The sequence below is a fragment of the Danio aesculapii genome, chromosome 17 (genome assembly GCF_903798145.1).
Source record: "Danio aesculapii chromosome 17, fDanAes4.1, whole genome shotgun sequence".
NCBI classification, from domain to species: domain Eukaryota; kingdom Metazoa; phylum Chordata; class Actinopteri; order Cypriniformes; family Danionidae; genus Danio; species Danio aesculapii.
This window is the reverse complement of record NC_079451.1, coordinates 24,022,994-24,045,503: the sequence shown is the minus strand read 5'-3', so window position 1 is coordinate 24,045,503 and position 22,510 is coordinate 24,022,994. Positions and strand designations below refer to the sequence as shown.

At 36.8% G+C, this 22,510-nt stretch overlaps 1 protein-coding gene across 1 annotated transcript in view; it reads left to right on the top strand.

The window, feature by feature from the left end:
- The window catches only part of mdga2a (MAM domain containing glycosylphosphatidylinositol anchor 2a), a 228,554-nt gene that overhangs the window by 143,643 nt on the left and 62,401 nt on the right, over positions 1-22,510 (top strand). The window contains exons 9-10 of the mRNA XM_056476965.1: positions 14,018-14,287; positions 21,344-21,492. Of these exons, the coding sequence (XP_056332940.1) occupies positions 14,018-14,287; positions 21,344-21,492 (419 nt within the window). The remainder of the gene's footprint in view (positions 1-14,017; positions 14,288-21,343; positions 21,493-22,510) is intronic.

The window sequence follows — 22,510 nt, the reverse complement described above, 5'->3', positions numbered from 1 at the left end:
TTCATGCAAGACGGACAATGATTGCCACAAAACCATTGACTGTGACCAGAATCAGAACTTCATCACATGTGATTTTGTAGGAGGCGAACAGCTGCAGACTTTAAAGGTCAATTGGCACTCTTGTCGTTGCTCACATGCGTTTGATGGGGTCTTAGACAAAAAAAAAGGAGGGAAACGATAACAGAAAGGGAGAGAAAAATAGAGAAGGCATCAATTGAGCTTATATTGTCATTTTCCGAGGAGCAGTGTTCACCCGACAGCTGAGCCTCTCTCATTAGGACATGACATTTCTTTAACACTACAAGTTTTATCGGCCTCACAGTGCAAAATGCCTGCCTTGCAGTTGCTGGAGTTTCTATTTGTGGAATGAGAGGGAGGGGGGGAACTGTATTTTTATCAAAGAGAAGGTGGTGGAACTCCAATTCTGCCACGAGATTAGATTTTGATGATGGATTCTCATATCGTCATGTTAGTTAAGCAGACATGATGAATATGACTTGCCTTGCACCTTGGACTCCCAACACCATGGATTGAAGTAAGCTTTAATTGCATCTAAATGTGGCAAGGCTGACTGATTATTAATGATCTAATATATTTTAATGAAGGGATAATTGCGGTTAAATCCTGACAGTATCAACCCACCTTCTCCTCTTTCGTTTTCAAAGCGGCGTGGTGAAAGAGGAACCTTCTCGGGAGGATTCTCCTTCACAGCTGACTTTTCACGCTGAATTATACTGAGCTTCATTCGTAAATTTCAACTCTTTCATTCAATTGTTCAGCAGTAGTGACACAGATAATAGTCTCATGTTATTGGTAATGAATTAAGCATTGTTCTTTCTTAAAGAGATCATTTAGTGACAAATGAAAATCTTCTGGTAATTTGCTCATCCTCAGGTCAATCTTCCTGACTAAGATGTCACAGTCAAACACAATGTAGTCACAATTATGGGTGAAAATTCTGGATACCTCAAAATCGAAAATCATTTGTAATAATTATTTATAATTTTATTGAATAACATGAAATAATTCAGGTCGTGGCACGATGGCTCAATGGTTAGCACTGTCGCCTAACAGCAAGATGGTCGCTGGTTCGAGTCCCGTCTGGGCCAGTTGGCATGTCTGTGTGGAGTTCTCCCTGTATTCGCGTGGGTTTTCTCCGGGTGCTCCAGTGTCCCCCACAAGTCCAAAGACGTGGTACAGGTGAATTGGATGAACTAAATTGGCCATAGTGTATAAGTGTGTGTGTGAATGTAAGAGTGTATGGGTGTTTCCCAGTAATGGATTGCAGCTGGAAGGGCATCCGCTGCATAAAACATACGCTGGAATAGTTGGAGGTTCATTCCACTGTGGCGACCCCTGATAAATAAGGGACTAAGCCAAAGGAAAATGAATGAATGAATAAAAATAATTCAGTAAGACTACCAGCATTTCCATGATAGCATAATAGTGCTATTGCAAGCAGCAGGAACAAATATGCTACATAGAAATATCCTGTCTCCACTGTGTTTGAGCAGACCTTGTTTTCTGGTGAGCATGGTCAGTATGTACATAAATGTGAATATGTGAATATGAGTTTAAAAGTAGTGATATTCTTCTTTAATGTATTTTAGTAAAGAACTTTTATATACAAGAACCTGTGTAAACAATGTCTGTTCATTAGAAAATTCCTATTTTTTTTTAAAGGAAATGACTCTTACATAGTTATTTTCAATAAATTAGTTGAACCAGTTACACATATAACAGTTATCAGTTTGAATTTGAATCAGTTTGGAGGAGTTCTACCAAAAAAAAGACTCAAAGGTTTGGCTTGGTGAGGGTTTTAGGGTATTTATGCATGTGGTATAAAGGTTGCATTTGTTAATTTACTTAGCGGAGTAAACAAAGTATTAAGAACAAAAATAATTTTTTTTTTACTTATTTCTATTTTTACGTATTTAAAAATATGATTTATTCCTGTAATGGCAAAGCTTGATTGTCAGCAGCCAGTATTCTGTCTTGTAATATACGGATTTGGAGCTCCAGAAACTATAATTATCATTATCTTTGTTAAAAACTGCTGCTTTAATTAATACTGTTGCACATTTTCTCAGGATTAATTGATAAAGGTTAAGTGGAGAACAGCATTTTTTGAAACAGAAATCTGTTGTAGCTTTAGTAATGTCTTCATTGACACTTTTTTATCAATTTAATGCAAGAAAGAGTTCATTCTTCAAAACAATTCCATATACTGTGTAAAGCCTCCCATTAAACAATTTTGTGTTTATTAGATCTAAACGTAGACAGCTTGACTAAAACAAGGCTAAACTTGGGCTGTCAGTGAAAATCTAATAGACATCTAAGAATAGTCCAAAACTAGTCATCTAATAGACAGACTTTATTGTAGTCATTCATTTCTGTTTATTTGATGACTAGTCTAGTTTTGGCCTATTCTTAGACATGTATTATATTTTCACTGACAGGCCAAATTTAGCTTTGTTCGGGCAAGACGACTATGTTTAAACGTCTATTAGACATCTATTAGACATCTTTTAAAAACAAAAAATGCTTGCTGGGTTCATTGTAGAAATCTACATTTTCCATTTCCATATAACATGACTAGCTACTCTCATTTTGAGAAACTTGCTCAGCACTGCATGTTTATATATTAAAAGAGTTATGCTAATGTGATTACATTTTCTGCTATGAATTGTAGTACTTTTTAACATTTTACCATGTTTTAATCCATTTTGCTAAAATAAGTGCAGAAAATGCAATAAAACCCACAGATTCCATCTGGGCTCGACGATAAGTAATTGCAACTTGGATGAGGTCTAAGTAGAACTGATGTACGCTTTGAGGAGCTGCTACATGAGTTTTTTTGGACGATGAATACTTATTCAAAGTGACAAAACACTGGGACGGCTAATATGCAAATAGGGATTCTGATGTGGCATATAAGAGCAGTGTGAATCCTCGTTATGAGGGGATAAAATTGGCATCCTGATTAGTGGTGTGGAACTGGGATAAGCGCTGGAGAATAGAGGAATATTCCTCTCCTCGGATGACACAATGCCAGTGTTCCATGCTCGATGTTCGCCTAGCATGGCATTCGAAAGTGGCTGCCAGCCTAATTAGCAGAGAACTAATTTATTCCCTATAGTATTAATTTATGAAAAAAGAGAGTATGCTCATGCAAAAGTCCTGAGTGCAATTCAAAGTACTATCACCATTCATGCATCAAACCCTGCTTTAGTCCCTTAAGAAATTCACCGGAATAAAGCAAAAAGACATTATTGCTTTAGTTAATATTGGATGCAGATTTATAAAGAGGGTTCCCTGAGGACTTGTTAATTAATAGGTTTTAGCACTCTCATCTATACACAAGCCTGTTGTTATGTTATGTCATGTAATTGCGTGTTGCACAACAGTTTCCGCACAGGTCAGAAACAAATGTTTTTGTGCAGCTAAACAGTTGCAACGTCTTCACTTTAAAGTGTTGTCATCCGTGTGTAATTAAAATACTTAATACGATTCAGAAGGGAACACAACTGCTTCAAAAGCTTTAACAGGAAGTCTCATAGGGCTGCCGTGCCAGACTTTATTCTGTATTTGATTTTAAAGAGGTCACGTAATCAAATGTTCTCAAAATTTACTCAAATAAACAATTATTCTTTAATATAGGTCTTTCAAATTGCAGAAATCAAAACTAATCCCCCAGTTTAAATATGAAATATATTTGTGCTTTTCTGAAATGAAGAAAAGAATTGGGATGCCATGATTCTCTTTAACTCACCCTGTACACTGTCAGGGTGCTTTCACACCTAGACTTTTGTTTCGGAACATGTCGCGTTTCCCCTGTTAGCACGGTTATTTTTGCATATGTGAAGCCATCAATCACACCCGAATCTGTGGCAAAATAATTTGTCCAAGATCGCCTGAATGAAGTGGTCAAACAATGGAGTGGATCGATTGTAGTGAGAAAACAATACGATCCAAAGAACTAACAAACCAGGCGATATCACAGTGTAATATGGATATGTAATAGACATATATACGGCTATATAAAGAGAGAATGATGATTAGGGTGGGATGTCATTATTCCAACCAGTAAATGTGCATTTCATGGCAAATACAACAAATATGAAAGCATGCTGAACTATAAAAGAGAGCTGTTTATCCTTCAGGAAAATTGACGAACTGCAGTCTTGGTTTGTCTGCTATTTTTCTCTATAATGTAAAGCCTTTAATGCATGATTCTAGCTAACGGCGACAGTATATATGAGAAAGTCTTATCTGATTTATATTTGGTGACGATGTCTGAGGGTGTCACCATTCAAAATTAAAGTGCAGCTTTTCGCAATGTCTTATTGCTCATCATCATAAATTAAAATAAGGACGCATGATAGCTGAGCAGGACTCTGATAGACCAGGAAAATAAACAAAATAAACAATGACCAATGTGAGGAGAGTTTACTCGCACATGACTTGTTTTAGCTATTTTGGTCAGTTTAGAAACTTTGCAGTGTGAAAGGGGGCAGTACCTTTTCAGATGGTACATTTTTGTTCCTAACAGGTTGTTAAAGGTGTGTATTAATGGCCAAAAAAGTACTAATGTGTACCTCATAGTACCATAATTGTACAAAAGGGAATCTTAAAGTTATAAAAGTGTACCCTAAAAGTACTAATGTCCACCTGTATTTTACAAAAGTGTACCAGTGACAGATTTTTTTACCTTTATTTCTGATTGTGTATCATGCATTTTTATTATTCTGAAAAGTTCATTTCTGCCAGCCAATTGAATTAATATGTTAAGGAAGACCCAGCAATATAAACTGTGTTCTTTCAGGTGATGTAAAGTTTTGCACCTCTAAAGACTTCCTAAAGATCCGAGCGTTCAAAATTCATGGCTGTAGTTTATTTTTAATGATATGCATGAGTAACTGAAAGATAGTTTTTTGTTTTATCTTCACATTTCACAACAGAATGTTTTTTGATTTATCCTTAACATTCTGCTGGTTTCTCAAAATTTTGTTTATTTAAACATAAATCAGCGAAACCGAGCGCCAAGCATTTTGTCCTTTGAGCAACCTGTTCTCCAATCTGTTTCATCTTCCAGAAATACAACCCATAGGAGTGTTTGCTAAAAAAGTTCCCCTACCAGGAATATAGCATGTCACAGAAGATTTTGTATAAATGCATTGTTGTTCCCTTTCATCTAGACGGTTAGTCGTGTCACAGCCACTGCCAAAGAGGTAAATGTTATGGTACATTTTGTGATTTTATAGATTTCATTTCCTTTTGTGAGGAAATTGAAAAAATAGTGGACAAGGGACCCTACATAGTGTATTTAAACAAATCTGCGTTTTAATTGGTCTTAAGTAATTAAAGATTATGACGACACAGAACAATCGTTATTTGTATGCCTTTTAGAAGGTAACTTTAAATAAGAATAAGCTTGCACACTGGTGATTTTTGTAGAAATGTGGTCATTTTTATGTGTGCAATAAATGTAAAAACAGCATTTGCAGCTATTAAGACACCAAGCGCCAGACAAACCCTTTTTTGTGTTAATAAGTAACTGTCAGTTTTACCTAAAGGCACACTGTAAAAATGGTCAATGTAAAGGCATGGACATGGTTATTTTGCAGCTGATCATATTGCATATGCAGTTACTTTCATATGCATAATTTATTAGGAGGGGGATGTTCAAACTAAGGTTTGCTGAAGTCAGTTTACTGGTATTGTATTTGCATATTTATTTAACACCCAAAACCTATTTTGTGTCTGTGTTGTTAGCAGATTTACCATCTGATTGTCATGGGTTTATTTCTGAGTTTATTTACACTGGTTTTAGGGATGTGTTGGTCATTATGCAAATGTGCTGCTGCATTTTTAATTTGCACATTGTCACTTGATCACCCTTAAAACTTTTCACTCCCATCAGCACTTTTATGGGATTGCACTCACACACACATTTGCCCTTTTTAGTCAATGCCCTATGCACTACCACTGAAGGAATGATAAAAAAAATAGCATACAGTATATACTCCGATAAATGTTTACCCATTTGCTTATCAGCAGCTTGTCTTAATATGAGTAATGATTTTTAAACACTAAACAATATAGTAAAGCATTTTTATGCTGAAACAGTCACGTTTACATGGACATCAGTAATCTAATATTTGGCTTTAATCTGAATAAGACAATAATATGATTAATGTGTTATAGTACATACTTCGATTAACGTCGTTACGTCACCATTCATTGCTAGTTTCCTCCAGCGTTCAACGCAACAACAGTTTGTGTTTGTCGTTGCACCATATGTGATTTTGGGCATTTCCATTTTAATTTTGCGACAAGTTCAACACAAGTTAGTTTCTCAGACTCTGCATGCAAACAGACGACGGCGGAAACAATATCTCAAGCAACAGGCCACCTCTGCCATTTTATTCACTAACTTTTCATTCATGCCACCACGACAAACTCAGAGGTACTGGATGAGAGCATAGTGATCATTTCTCCCTCGTACCAAAAACGTGCTCTCGTGCTTGAAGCCATTCTCATTTGTTTGTTGTCGTCTGACAACTGCTGTGTGTGCATCTTATTGCAAAATGCAGTGAAAAGTAATAATTGGTAATAATTTGTTTATGGCGTTTACATGTCTGCACTGCACCTCACTAATGCGACTAAAATAGGAATACTCCACATATCAGAATTCGATTTCTGCTTAGTTTGATTTTGACTTTAGTCGGATTACGGTATTCAAAAATCTCCTAATTAGACTATTGTTGTAATCATATTAAAATCAAAGTATTGGTGTCTAATGATTAAGTTTCAGCTAGTTCTTTTGCCTTCGGGAACTAACTCTAGCTCAAACATATACAGCATATCACAGTGCCGTCTGTCTTGAAACATATAGATACATATAAACACCTGAAAGTGCATTTCATGATCCCTTTACTTTCATAAAATTGAAAAAAACTATATAATTGTGCTTCTATAATTGTGTGTTTTTATCATGTCCTCATGTCTTATTTTCTCATTTGACGTAACGCAATTGAAGCAGTCCATTCTTCAAATCATGTTTGTTTGAACATAAAAAAAACTCACCCTATTTACTTGACTAATGCACATTCCTTGTCTTATTGTGAATTATTCATCAGTGAATAATATTCTGAAGAAAAGAGAATTTGATTAATCTTTAATAAAATTTTATCTGAAATGATTTTCTGCTGTTGTCAGTTGGTCTGCACAGACTACTGGGTAATATTAACCATGTTTCCAAATAAGGACTTCATTCATGTATTCATTCGTTCATTATCCTTCGGCTTGGTCCCTTATTTATCAGGGGTCGCCACAGCAGAATGAACCGCCAACTATTCCGGCATATGTTTTGTGCAGCGGATGCCTTTCCAGCCACGACCCAGTACTGGAAAACACACATTCACACACATATTTTTGGCCAATTTTTGTTTACTCAATTCCCTTACATTGCATTTCATTGGACTGTGGGGGAAACTGGAGCACCTGGAGAAAACCCACGCGAACACGATGAGAACATGCAAACTCCACACAGAAATACCAAATGGCCTAACCGGGACTCGAACCAGTGACCTTCTTGCTGTGAGGTCACAGTGTTAACCACTGAGCCACCGTGCCACCCTCCAAATAAGGTCTTTTTGTACATAATTCTAACAATTATATTTATATATTTTTACAAGTATTTGCACACCATTTAATATTCAACTACCACAATTCATAATGTAATCCATTTAGAAAGCATAAACTCCTTATATATGATTAAAATGAATTGAATATCCTGCTTCACTCAATCATTTACCACATTAAATGTAAATGGCTTGGAGTCAAATAATGTAGACTTCAGGCATGTCACAGCCTTATTTTGTGAGAAGCACATAAAGCCTTTACACAGTAACAGCTTGTTAGCATGCAGTGAGTCAATATGATACACAGCTGTTATTAAAACATGTACACATCCATTGTGCTACCATATTGTGCAGGGTACAGTACATTTATTAGCAATTGAGCTCCTGTTGCAGTGTTTCAGCAAGTCGTTTATAAGTTTTTTCTCTTTCCACTTGCATACACAATTGATTCCATTTCAGCAAAGCGTCTTTTCCTGTTCTCTCCATATTGCTGAAAATCGATTTGCAAATACACACTGTTGCTCGCCGTCACCTGTCTGACAGCGCGAGTGTGCGATAACCGCCATGACTAGTCTATCAAACCCTCATCCATTGGCAACATGTCAGCAGAAATTGGTTCAGTTTGGGAAACTCAGCCGTGAAATTCAGAATGACAAAATGCGGTAGGTTCGGGCTCGCATCATTGCCTGAATAAAGTCGTTGTGGATACTGAACTGTTGACCTCAGCTGTAAGAGATATTGTATTGCACTGAATGTAATCCACTCACAGCGAGGGGCCTCCACATGTTTGTTATTTGGAGTGGGGAAACAAAGTGAACAAACCACAATTTTTAGAAAGCTTTTCTCTAAATGGCACAATTGCTAAAATGTGTTCTTGTTATTTCATAAAGCATGCTCTCTTTCTTTTGCTTATTTCTTCTCAGAAAACATAGACCTTTTTCTCCTCCTCTGTGACAGCTAGAGAAAAGTAGATAATGCTCCTAATTTTGCTCTTTTTTATTATTGATTTAACATCGTTTTTGTTATTTCAAGTTTAATTATTAGCTTGAATGAAAAGATTAATGACATTACAATGAATGAGAAAAATCTCTACTATTTGGAATGTTTCGCTTTTGCTTTTTAATTATTTATGATCCAAATATCTTGTATTGAGTTTATTGTGTCTAAGGGAAAACAACAACATCAGGATGTCTGTACAATAAGTTATATGTACAGTATCAAAATGTTTTGATGTTTATTTCTGGATGTATTTTATTAAAACCTGTTCACTGTGGACTTTTGCACCCCACCCCAACTTGTATATCCAGATTTCACCTTTTCCAGATTCAAAAAGCTCACAGGTACATGCGGGGATACAACGACACTGTAACCAGTAAGACAGACGAGTCAGCTGAAACTTTCTCATTCATAATAATGAAGTTTAATAATAGAGGGCAGTGATTGGTTCAAACCAGCTCCTTTTCATGAATTAATGAGCAGAAACACTGAAACCTCAATGACCTCCTTGTGTACTGGTGGCCATTCACCAATTTGACTTTACTTCGAAATTTCCGAACGAAGGAATTAGCAAAAATTGCACACAGTGATGGGGGTAACACATTACACATTACAAGTAACGTGTTACTTTAAGTTATGTAATAATGTTACTTTTCTAAGTTACAAATTACTTAAAAAATAATAATATTTGAGTTACTTTTTAACAATTATTTTTTTTTTAGATGAATTAATACAGTTTTAAAAATAGTTTGCTGATGTCGGCGCCAGTGGTGTAGTGGTTAGTGCGTCGACACATGCACTCGGTGCTCACGGCGACTCAAGTTCGATTCCCACCTTGCGGTCCTATGCCGATCCTTCCCCTCTCTCTCCCCCCCCTGCTTTCCTGTCAATACTCTCTACTTTCCTGTCCATTAAAGGTGAAAACCCTGAATAAATAATTATAAAAAAATAGTTTGCTGAATTAAAATGAGTGTAATCACGTTGAATCACACTCAATGAGAAAATGAGCTCCCCGTGGTAAAAACTAAGATGGCAGAGCCTTTCATTTCTGTGATGGAAGTATTCTCATTATTTTGAACACATGGAAGAAAAGGGGATAGTCACAATGGAGAGTGATTTTACTGAATTAATAAGACAAAAATGCAAAAGTAGCTAACACGCTGTTTTCATTAATCTGTATTTACGGCATGTATAGCCTCGGGAAATTCTATACAGTGTGTTATATGCTGTGTCCTTAAATGCAGAGCTCATCTATTAATAAAAGAAAGAAAGAAAAATACTATGCAAGTTCTGAAAGAGATCAAGCCTTAGAGAGGAATGAAATGGAGTTTACTTGTTAACAGAGGTTCGGCAGCGGTACCACGCCTCTCTTTGTCTCCTTAACCAATCACCTACTCCCTAAAACTTATTTAAGGCAGACCAGCCCTCTAGCACTGTTCTTTTCATTTTCTCAATACCACCCTCCCTCCCTCTATTTCCTTGCTTCCCATAACCTATCCTTATAACCCTCTCTTCCCTCCTAGGTTGATTTTGGGGGATCTAATCACTTTACCAAAATATTACAGAGACGATAACCCCACCCTGAGTCTCTGGGCATCTGGGCATCATCATAGGATGCCCGATCAACCTACCTACCTGTTCACTGTTCACATAGAAAGTAACGCAACTAGTTTTTTAGGGAGTAACTCAATATTGTAATGCATTATCAAAAGTAACTTTCCACATCATTAGTGCCACACATACTGTATATATGTCAATATCTCAAAATAAATGTGTTTTAGGGTTTCATTACCTTTTAATGATACAGAACAGTGTGAACTGTGTATGTACTGTATAGCATATAGTCAAGTAAAACCAAAACTACTGTATGTAGGCATGTTGGAAAATACACACTTGCCTCTCTCATTCACCACATAAAGAGTCATTTGCTAGCTTGGTGTTATTGCATTATAAATTACTTTGAAATTAGCTTGCCAAATGTGTTTTAAAAAGTGACTTATATTCTGTAAAATGTAAAGAAATACATGCAATGGCAAACTGTGTTTGTCTGCTGAATGAATTTTAGCCATTTAAGCTAAAGCTTTTAAATCTTGAAAAGTTTGAGAAATCTGTATGTGTGCTTTTTCTGTTTCCAGTGCTTTTAGGCAGGGGGAAAATGTGCGCTCTTCTATGTGAGGATGAGAAATTGGAGCGAGATGAGCAAGCTGCAAATGATTGCCACTGTGGGTTTGAGATGTAGGGGTACTTTGAGGAGCACACAGAGAAGTGTGAATAGTCTGAATTACTGGACCGCATCTCTGTATTGCCTATACTGTTCTATTCATCTACTGAAGACATCCTAGATAAGCATACAGATGATCAAATTTCCAAGAAAAAAGGGAAAATTCATTCCGTAGGGAAGAGGTTATTGTAGGGCCATAGCAAACATTATGAATGACATTTTCATTCATCCACAACATTTTTGTGGAGATAATCACCCTCCATACTTCAGGACTTTTCAAATCATTTCAAAGCACTTATGTTACGATAACTATATATAGTGCGAGAAAGAGAATTGCTATATTGGACGAGTTAGTTTTAGAATCGTTTATTGCCACTTTGTATGAAATATTCCCGTCTAATGGAACGAAATGCATCAATTTCAAAACCTTGCCTTCGATCTTTTGGGTTCACTAAAAATGCTCAAATTGTAGTTACATAGAGGTGGTGTGCTGTATATGTGATGTAGGGGTAAAAGCAGAATGAGGCATGTGAATTCTATGCATCCAGCTCTTTCTGTACGATCACATGATTCTCAGCAGACATTAATAGAAGCGCTGTGCACTACAGTAACAGGAAGATTCTCCAAATCAGACAGAAAAAGTGCAAGCACTGTGCAGATGCCAGCGCCCTTCTGAGGACATCATGTAATGTTTGATGATGCTCTCCCGGGGCTGTGCTCTCTGATGGTGTGCATCATGGTGTATGTGCGCAAGTTGGCTCGCAACACCATGAATCACTGATTCATGACAGGTCACCCTCTTATGAGCGGGTGAGTCAGCGTTTTTTTTTCCCTTTTTTGCTGCTGTTTTGCTGCCTGGCTGTGAGTATAAAACGTTCAAATCCATCTGTGATGTCTGTAAAGCTGGTGTAGCACAAAAATGACTGCTTTTGCAAAGTCTCAAGCAACTTTTGCATTTGCTGTCACTCACAGGCCACTGTGCAGTCAAAGACTTGTTGATTTCATTGTAGAATCTTTATTTTAAAGAGGTCATATGATGCACCTTCATGTTGTTCTTTTGTTTATGTTGCTGTTTGTGTATGCATCATATGGCTATGTCACTATGTGGGAATATTTGAATTATGCCATCCAACTTTCTATGCAAAGAAGGCATAGTCTAGGTATCAGAGTCAGGTATAGTTTTGTTGTACCATGCCCTGGAAATGCTGTGTTTCATACGGGATAATGTACATCCAGCTGGTTGTTCTCACAGAATAAAGCTGACAAGCTTATTACTACTGGTTGTACATTATCCCATTATTACATTGCTACAAGCCACAAAACTAAACAATAGACCAAAGTATTGCTCTGAGCTGTAATAATTTACTACCTTTTCAATGAAATATAAAGCTTGTAGAGAGAAACTAATTCTTGACAAACGCCTGGATGCAGACTACACTAACCTACTTATCGGAGGAAGGCGCTAAACATTCTTCTGTCTTATGCCGAGTTCAGACTGCACAATTTTTAAAGTAGTGGTGTTACAGTTGTTTTCACACTGCATGACTATGTCGGGTAGCATTCCATCACTGCTGTGTTTACAATGCAAGATGGAGCGGCGACAGAAGGTTTCACAATAGGCTTTGCAATAGGAGAATTGCCGACAACTTTGTCCGCAAACTATGTCTCACAACCAAACACACGTGAGAAGTGACATTGAAACATGTAGTGAATATTTTGTTATTAACTACATAAGGAGAAAAAAGCCTATAGTGTGTTATAAAATTTACTTATTTTGCTCACCTCAGTTTTGAAGCGACTTAGCTATTTCTCTTCAACTTTTTTTTCTTTTTGACCCGGTCAGATGGCATCTCAAACACAGGTGCTGCTGCCAAATTTCCACTAGTTTTTCCTCCATTTCTTGGGTCCAAATAGACTGAAAAGAAGCCCCTTTGACTTCTTCCCCAACCTCCCACTGGCCTTTAGATACTCACACTAGTGGATGCTGCTCTCTCATTGGTTGTAGGTAATCACTCGTGTTATTTTCATTCAGAACTCATTTCACACAGCATGATTTGAATCACTGACAGGTCCAGATATTTAACATGCCAAAAATCTCACGTATGTCAGGGATTCACAATTCACACTGTGATTGTTACTCATGTGAACGAGCACCAACTTGCCTGTGATTTCAGGCATTTATCTGCGATTTCTCAAAACCTGTCAGTGAATCAAAATCGGGGCTAAAAACAAGCAGTCTGAACTCGGCATTAAGAGACAATTGAGCATCTGCTCCCAGCTCAGTCTGTATTGAAATTGCAGTTCCTGCTGTGGCTGAACAGTCCAATACTATTAATTAACCAATCAGAATCAAGTATTTCAGTGAGCCATGTAATAATTTGTGATAACAGAAGCACTTTTTGGCTTTTACTGGTCAATAGCAGCTCTTTGTTTCTACAGAGAACTAAAAGTAATAAGCGCATCGTCACAAATTTGTCTCATCACAAATAGTGGCAGTTCATGCTGCATTGCATTCAGATCATGCACCTAAAGCATAGTTTTAAACGTAGTTAATACATTATTTCATTTTGTGATCTTGGATATGTGATTTTGATCCAGTCATCCAACATGTGCAAAATAAGGGAATGTCTCAAATTACAACAACACCACAAAGTTAAAAAGATTTCATGACAGCATTCAGTTTATTTTATGCAGGTATAACAAGAATATGAAGCATTAGAATAATAAACTGACTAAATCATTTTTCAACAATCACTACATCAACTAATTGCACTTTTGAGACTTTCTTACTTGCACTTTTTTTGATCGCCATATTGAGTTTTCCTCCTAACTCTTTAGGTGCGTGTTCAGAACAAGTTTCAGCTCTTTTCTCAAGAGACATCTAAGGTTGAAGACAAAGAGTAAATATCTAAAGAATGTCCAATATAAAAACAACTTTCTGCATTTCATTCATATTTAAGCGCTCTCATTGGACATATTATAATCAATGATCTGTTACATATTTTGAACTGAAACTTCACACACATGTTTTAGGGACACCAAATTGAGAAAATTGGCATCATATGACCTTTTTAACACTTCCTGAGTTGTATTGACAGCAGAAAATGTACAAATGTATGTTCTGTGTCTAATAAGTGTGTGTTTTCTTTTTCAGATCCTCCTGCGGTGGAGCCGGTGTATACAGAGATCAGGCAGGGTCTTGGCCGGCCGTTCTCTCTGAGCTGCAGGGTCTTGCGTGCCCATCCGTCAAGAGTACTGAAGTATGAATGGAAACTGGGCACCAGACTGCTAACAATGGGCCAGTTCGATACTCGGGATGAAACGGAGTACCATGTAAGGGCACTCAACCGCGAGGGCTATGGCGCGTACACTTGTGACATCACCAACGAAGCAGGGGCTGGTCGATGTACATTTCTTGTCACAGGTAAGACAACTACAATACATATGCTAGTTATGTATGTGGGTTTACATTGCAATATTGTCAGTGTTGCCACATGTAGCTGGCTGATTCCAGCCCAAAAACTATCCAAAACCCACCGAAAAAAGTAAAAAACTGCCGATTTAAATACATTTTTAATTATTATTTATATATTATTTGATGTATCAACATTAATAAGATGTCAACATTTGAACCACTGAAAAGAGTAATTTTTAACATTTGTATTAAAGAAAAGAAGTTAAAGTCCAAAATATATTTGACAGTGTAACCCAGTATTTTCACACAAAAAACCCCCCATAAAAACATATCGCTTGGCACAATAGATCTTGGTATAGTCTGAGGCATAAAGGATCCATTCATTATATTCTTTGTGGCCCGGGAAACGAAGAACACATTTCAGGGCCACATTTGAAAGCTTTTGAAACGGGACATTCTTTGCCGTTCTGCAACGGCACATTGAGTCTTGAAATGCAGCCCTTAAAAGATCCAGTCTCTGAATTGGGACAAATACTAGTCTCTTTAAGGTAGATTTGGTGATTCATTCACACAATTGATTCATTCAGAAACACTGATTCACTCAGGAAATACACAAGGTAAAGTGAGTCGTTGAATCATTCAGTCATTCAATTTGTTCAAAAATCTTTTATTCCAAAACTAACCAACTTAACTGTCCTCATATGTGATTTATTGAATCATTCCTTAAAAAAACTCATTGGTTACACTAGTGATCCTCAACCACTGGGCCCTGGATAAATTGGTACCGGGCCGCACAAGAAATCTTTAATTATTACCGTTTTATTTATTATCCGAGTCTGAACTATCTTTTATTTTGAAAACTCTTTTATTTTGAAAAATGACCGTATTCTTTCAAGTCACTTGAACTCCAAAATATAACCCACAAGCAGCAAAATGAGTAAGAAACAAACATTTTTGGAAAGTTTCTTTGCTAAGGGGAAAAGGCCCAGTGAAGGACCAGCGAAATGTCAAGGAATGGATCCGCAACCCATTTGTCAACAAATTAGGTGAATCCACCATGGCTGTGCAAGAAGATGAACTGATGAGATCGCAAATGATGGCGGCCTTTTAGGGACTGTTCGCATATCGCATCTTTTCTAGAGTGTGCACCAGTTCGTTGTTTGGAGGTGCACTGCTTGCAGTTGAATTGACCAATCAGCTTTAGCTTGTATGAAATAAACACATTTCGTTAGACTGATTATCTCAGACAAACACAGAACACCCGAACATTGCAGTGCTTTCTAAGTTTTTTCCATTAATAAAACTTGTGTTAAGAGTGACAGCAATGTTTTGTCAGCTTGTCATCCTCTGAGAAAACAGTTAATAGTCACCTAGATCATCATCTGACATGCAATTTCAAATCTGCAGTTTGAAACAAAACCAGTCAAGAACCATCATTTTACGGTACATCAATGCCTAATTCAAATCTGTTTGTTATAGACAAGTGGGCCTCATGACAGATTTAATACTAAAATCACTTTTAATGAGGTAGAAACATTACTAAAGTACCTTTTTTTGTCCATTAAAGAAAAGTTGTCCTGGAAATATATTCATTTATGCGTACTTAAAGCTATATATTACTAGCATGGAATGCTAAACTCAACTACAGGCACTCAGCAACAGAATAAATTAAACTGTGTGGATACATTACTAGTATTAGACGCTTCACTAGTAATTCAAAAGCCACACTTTTCCTCAGAGGTTTACAACGCCGTATCTGGGACTTGCTGGATATCTGTTTTGGCGCCGATAAATCCAGTCCACCTCGTCACCTGGAACATTTGGTTCAAACGGTGGAGCAGTTTCTCTTTGATTTCGTGCCACCACATAAGTAGCCTGATCTCATGCCTGCTACTGCACCAGACACTCGTGTTTAGAAATGGGAACTGCTAGCTCGTGTTTTTGCCCTCCCTGCTGTTGAATATTCATGGCTGAAATCCCAGCTGGTTGATGAGGCATCCTGGACCAGAGGAGGATGTGGGAGAGAGAGAGACAGAGAGAGAGAAAGAGAGAGAGATGAGCTACCTGCTTTCTGATGCATAGGTTATTCTTGGAGATGTTCACCCCTAATCATTTAATTTGCATTGACAATTTCCTGCTCTGTTCAGCAGGCATAAAAGAGGATTATATCACTCATATCCACTCTCCTTGTATCCGCATCTCTCTTTCTCCTTCTCACTCTCCTCCACACACTTCTGTAGGACATGCTGAAGGCCATTATTTTGCACAACCCATGCATCTGTGATGAGCCTCTGCAGGAAAATTCTGCACCAACTTGAAGATCTCATTTATCGTTGTCATCATATGGGTTTTTATATGCTTGGGCATTAAAAGAAGCAAAAGCCAGAAAATCCCATGTTGAGTGTGTTTCATTGGAGGTTAAGCTTCCGTAATTTTGCATCAAGAAGCAAATGCAATGGATTGAAGCAAACGAAGGTGAGGCCGCTGAGCAACGGCCGTATGTCGTGTGACCGTAGGGTTTTGTGTGGTGCTTGAACAAATAGCCAATGCATCAACTTGACATTTCACTTTGTCAGAGCAATGTGCACAACTGTTCAAAGATAAAAGGCTTGAGTTTTCTCAGTCTCAGCATTCATTTGAGATGTTTGCAGCACTGGGTGATGCAAACCCAACAGGGGTTTCCAATTAATACAGCAGAAAGTTCAGGAAGTTGAGAAAAGGCCCTGCAGGAGCATCATGCACCTATTTTCTGAAAGGGCACCAGCTTGTGCCCTCAGTGAAATAAGATGTGACCAAGAAAAAAATAACTTTGCATGAGTTGACCTTCTGACCCTTCACAGTGTGGAGGTTTATGAACCGCAGGCAGATGCTGTATACAGTTTATATCTATTCTTTCCATTCCTTCACAATATACAGTACACAGTTTCATCCAATGCAAAGAATACTAACAAACAAGTGATATTTTTGAAAGAAAGAGCTCTCAAGCTCAAGGCTGCATTTAATTGAACAAAAATAGTTTTCACTTACTCACTTTCCCTCGGCTTACTCCCTGCTCCATCAGAGTTTGCTACAGCGGAATGAACCACCAACTACTCTGGCAATTGTTTTACACCTGTCCTGTTGCAACCCAGCTATAAGAGCACAACCATCAGGACCCTGTACACTAATAGGTTTTAGTCTTAAAATGCAAAGCTTTAGTTTTCAAAATGCAAATTTTTGCTATGGTTACACCTTCCGTCCACCCTACCTGGAGTTTTTCGAGCCCTGAAAACGGGGCTTTTTAAAATGTTGCTGCTTCGTGTCAGTGTGGATGGAGGGAAACGGAGACATTTGAAAACAGAGATGTGGCTGTAGACATTTGCCTATCTGATTGGGGCTTTTTCTCTATATTAAATACACAAAGTTCGGTCTTGCATCCTTTCCTTGTAAGTTCAGACTTTGCAAGTTTGATATGGAAAACAAACTCCACGTCGGGACACATCAGGGAAATTTTCAAAGTGTACTTTATAACGTCATTCACATCACCCTGGGTACGTTGTTTAACTATCTTAACAATAAGATTAAAACATTATATAAGGAACTGCCTATTTTCAATTTGATATTAACTTAATAGACACAAAAATGTTAAGGCATCGTGTGGCTACATATTTATATGATCGTCATCTTTACTTGATGCTTTACTGTATGCATATTTGTAACAAAACGGAGCCTGCAACATAACTGCCACCTTTCATTTTTATTGTAAAAATATGAAACATTTTTCTGAATGTCAGATTTAATAATCAATAATGGCAATCAATTATACAGTAAGTTTATACAACATAGGAAATAAAGGCAAGCAATTAGGCAGTGTGCATAATCAGTTAACCTGGTTACATAAATGAATATATTAACTTATCTTTGCACTCAGGCAAAACGTTACCTGCTACAAGTAATAGATTCAAAAGACTGAATAGATAGAGTCGATAGATAGAGACAAGATAAGTTAAATATCACGTTTAAGTGAGATGAAATGCAGTGGAAGATCCTTGATTAACTGTCCAATGTGCGCTGCTCTTATCTAGGGAGGTGTGCTCAAAGCACCTGCTGACTGCCTGAAGCTCAGATGTGCACATATGTAGCACATGCCAGAGTGTGTGCGTGATTATGTGATGTGCGTTTTCAGCGGTGTAGTGTGGACGGAGATCTTTTTAACAACTCTTGATGTACAGCCAGTGTGAATGTGGATAGTTTTCATTCTAAAACGCTGTTTTAAAACTAAAGTATAAACTGGACCTCAGTGCTGGGAAACACCCACACGCTCTCCTGTTCAGATACTACGGTTAGCTTATTTTATTCAATTCACTTTCATTACATACTGTACAGTACATACAAGATTTAATTAAAATTTCTATGCATTGCATGTAAAAGTGCAGCTTTTACATTTTAATTACTTACTTTAGAGCTCAGTGGGGATTAATGTCGGGATTTTTACTGTCAATGATATATGGATTTTTTCCTCTTTTTTATTTTTTTTTTTTAAGTTTTATTGGCATCAGTATCTGAGGTGTTTTGCTTCAGGGTGCCTGGTATGTGGGTAAGGTGGTCCAGTGCTTGATGGTTTAGTACGTTTTACCCACTGTTTGATGGCTTCACACTGCTGAGAAAGGCAAATATGAAGTATTCATGTGCTGAGATTCAGTATGAGCACAGGTTCTTTGTCACGACAGAGCTGTTATGTGTTTGACGAACACCAGGTACCGCTTCAGTGACACAACTCTTCACATCCCACAGGTCTTCTGCCTGATCTTTGAAGATCAAACCTACATGATATTGTCAGACAAAGACAAATATCAAGAATTAGCGGTGGTTAGTGTTCATTTTAAAGAGCATTGAGTTTATATGATGTAGAGTTTCCAAAAAATTCCAAACAATTAACCATAATTTAGTTGATTTCCCATAAAACTACTGTGCTAAACTTTTGCCTCTCGTTCTCCAGCTCTGTTTGAATCATATAATTGCAAGTTACTTGCAGAGATGTGTTGTGTTTTGTCTTTCCACAGATTTATTAAACAGATATATTTATTAAAATAATACTTTAGTCATAGAACATCTTTAGAAATAGAAAGATAATACATTTAAATTCAAGCAAAATATTGCTAAATAAAATTACAAACTACAACATTTCAACAAAATTGTATATATTTTTTGTTTCTCTTGATTTTTGCTCTTTTTAAAAATGTTATTTAGTATTTTTCCCTAACATATAAATTTGGGCTACTAATTTCTGAACCATTATTGTAAGTTATTTTGTTAGATAAGCTCCAGATGTGGCTTCAGTACTGACTAAACTAATGTATATGCACAAATATAATATTGTACAGCATCCTTTTGAAACTATTAATTTAAATGAGATATTTGTGTGTGTGGGGGGGGGGGGTGTATATATGCTGAGCACTGTTGTGGATAAGTGTTTGATCCCTTCTTTTTTTATATTTATCATTCTTAAATGATTCAGATCATAAAACAAATTGCACAAAATAACCGGACTAAATTCAATATACAGTTTAGAAACAATTAACCTTTCTTTAACCTGTCTGGCTCAATGTGAAGTAATTGGCCCTTAAGCGTACAGTAATTGTTTTGTCTGATTTTAAACATCATCTTAAGGTCCCTTTGGAGGTTCACTGAAGCCCACTGTCTGAAAACCACTGATTTATTGTCTGTTCAGATACTGAGACCTCTGACAGAGATTAATGCAGAATTTTAGTATTGATCCAAACCTAAATGTAATGCATCAAAGGTTTGGACTTAAAAGCATTTGTGCATTTCCATTATAGAGCGCAGTGGACTCACTCTTGAGATGTTGGTTGCAGGAGCCGCTGGGTTTCTTTTGGCTCTCTCTTAAGTGACAGCTGATCCATGCAGTGCTGTCTGTCTCCATCTCAGGCTGATTTAAGACCCATGTGTTTATGATGCTCCTGCTTTTCTCTCCACCTTCACTCAAGCATTGACTCCCAGAGGAGTCAAATTCATCCCTGAGCCTTAAGCAGAGTAAACTCCATGGACCCATTAGCATTGGCTCTAGCATTTTCCTTCTTAATAAGCTGGGGATAAAATAAGTGCTGGTGGCAGCCCTTATTTCTGACCTGCAGACATCAGCACATTTGCCCCTCCGCCACCTTTCCTCGCTCTACACAATATAACTTTCCAACATGCTTCTACCGACGTAGACATCCAACATTTTATCTGTATGACCTACAATTGCAGTGGAACCATGCAAATAAATGAAGAACAATACCTTTATTATATTCTCCTTTGTAATATTATGTGTTTATTTTTATTTTAATCATTTATTTTAATTTAGTCCGTTTTAAGAGCAAATTGTTGTCTTTTTAAAAATCTTTTGGTTTATTTTCATTGTGCTTTGCTTGTAATGTACTGTAAAAACAGCTATTTTCAACATAACAAGAGTTTCTTTTTATTTCATGAGCTTACATTGAAAGCTTGTGTTATCTGCAAATAATATATTTGTTCTCTTTTTGCTTTGATTGTGCGAGTGTTTTTTTGCTTGGCGAGGAGCAGACAGGCCTTGATGCAAAACAGTTTTTTCTTTCTCGTTTTCATTTTTTTTCATGGGCCTGTCAGCTTTCAGCAGATAGAGAGATGAGCTCTCCTAATGGTTTTGCTTTGTGTCTGTCTCCTTTGAACCTCTGATGGAGAACGTTCATCTGTTTTTACCCATTTTCCACCAAAAAATGGCTTATAAATGCATCCACAATATCCTCTAGCATCACTTCAATGTGCCAGACATTTGACCTGCTGCTCTAAAAAAGCAGACTGTGTTTTTTAATGATCTCCTAATACATACAAAATAATAGACACTTCTCTATTATCTTCAAATGGATGAATACATATATTTAGCGTAATTTAGACTGGTTTACCTTATAAATCCAATACTTGTAGTTTGTTTTTGGTTCAAATCAAGAATAAAAATGTATTACTTTGCAACTTCTGAATTGTTTATGTTTTAAGACTGTATATGAATGAATGGTAATGAGTGTGTGTGTTTTATTCCTTTTTTAGGTAAAGCGTTTGCTCCTGAGTTCTTTTATGATACCTACAGCGCTCTGTGGCAGAACAAACCTCGTGTCTACGGCTTTAAACTCCAGTGGACTCAGATGAATCCCAATTCGGTCGACCGTATCATGGCTTATCGACTTGGTATCAAGCAGGTGAGTGAGTTTGGACTCTTGCTTAAAGACGATGTCAGGTTGTTACCTTGAAAGATGCCTGTTCCTCCCTTTGCTATCATTGGCATATTTTGGTATTTATGCCAGATGAATGATGTCATCATAGATCTGTGGGAAAACGGTAAAGGGTAACAACATACTTGTGTCCACAATAATATTAACACATTAAATGTGTAATATTAATTAAATTCTTTTTACCAAGTTTAAATGTATATAATAAGTTAAATTTAAAGAGCTACATTTTTAGAAATGTAATTTTGATATCATGTATACACCATTAAAAATGATTAGACATAACTTAGAAAATGTAATTTAACCAGACAAAAAGTAATATATGATTTTGTATGATTATATATTTATTAAAAATTTTCCTTACATTTTAAATATAATTTTAGCAAATCTATTTGTTGTATTTTTAAACACTTTTTTAAATTTTTTTTACAATTTTGTTGTGGTTAAATTAATTTAAAAAAATTCTAATTAGGCTTATTTTTAACAGTTATCAGGGTCTCCACAGGTCCTTTTTATAATATATTTTCAGATTTTTTTGGTTTGTTGGTTCTATCACTTTTATTTGTTTATTCATTTTATTTTCAGTGTTTATACGCAATGGAACAGTTTTGATAATTTTTGATTATTTATTTTATTTTATAATCGTTATTATTTTAAAATAAATTAATAAATAAAATAATTAGCTTAATAAAATAATTATATTAAATTTTAGATCGGGCAGCTCGGTGGCACAGTGGGTAGCACAGTCGCCTCACAGCAAGAAGGTCGCTAGTTTGAGCCCCGGCTGGGTCAGTTGCCGTTACTGTGTGGAGTTTGCATGTTCTCCCCGTGTTTGCGTGGGTCTCCTCTGGGTGCTCCTGTTTCCCCCACAAGTCCAAAAACATGTGGTATAGGTGAATTGGGTAAGCTAAATTGGCCGTAGTGTATGTTTGTGAATGAGTGTGTATGGATTTTTCCCAGTGATGGGTTGCAGCTGGAAGGGCATCCA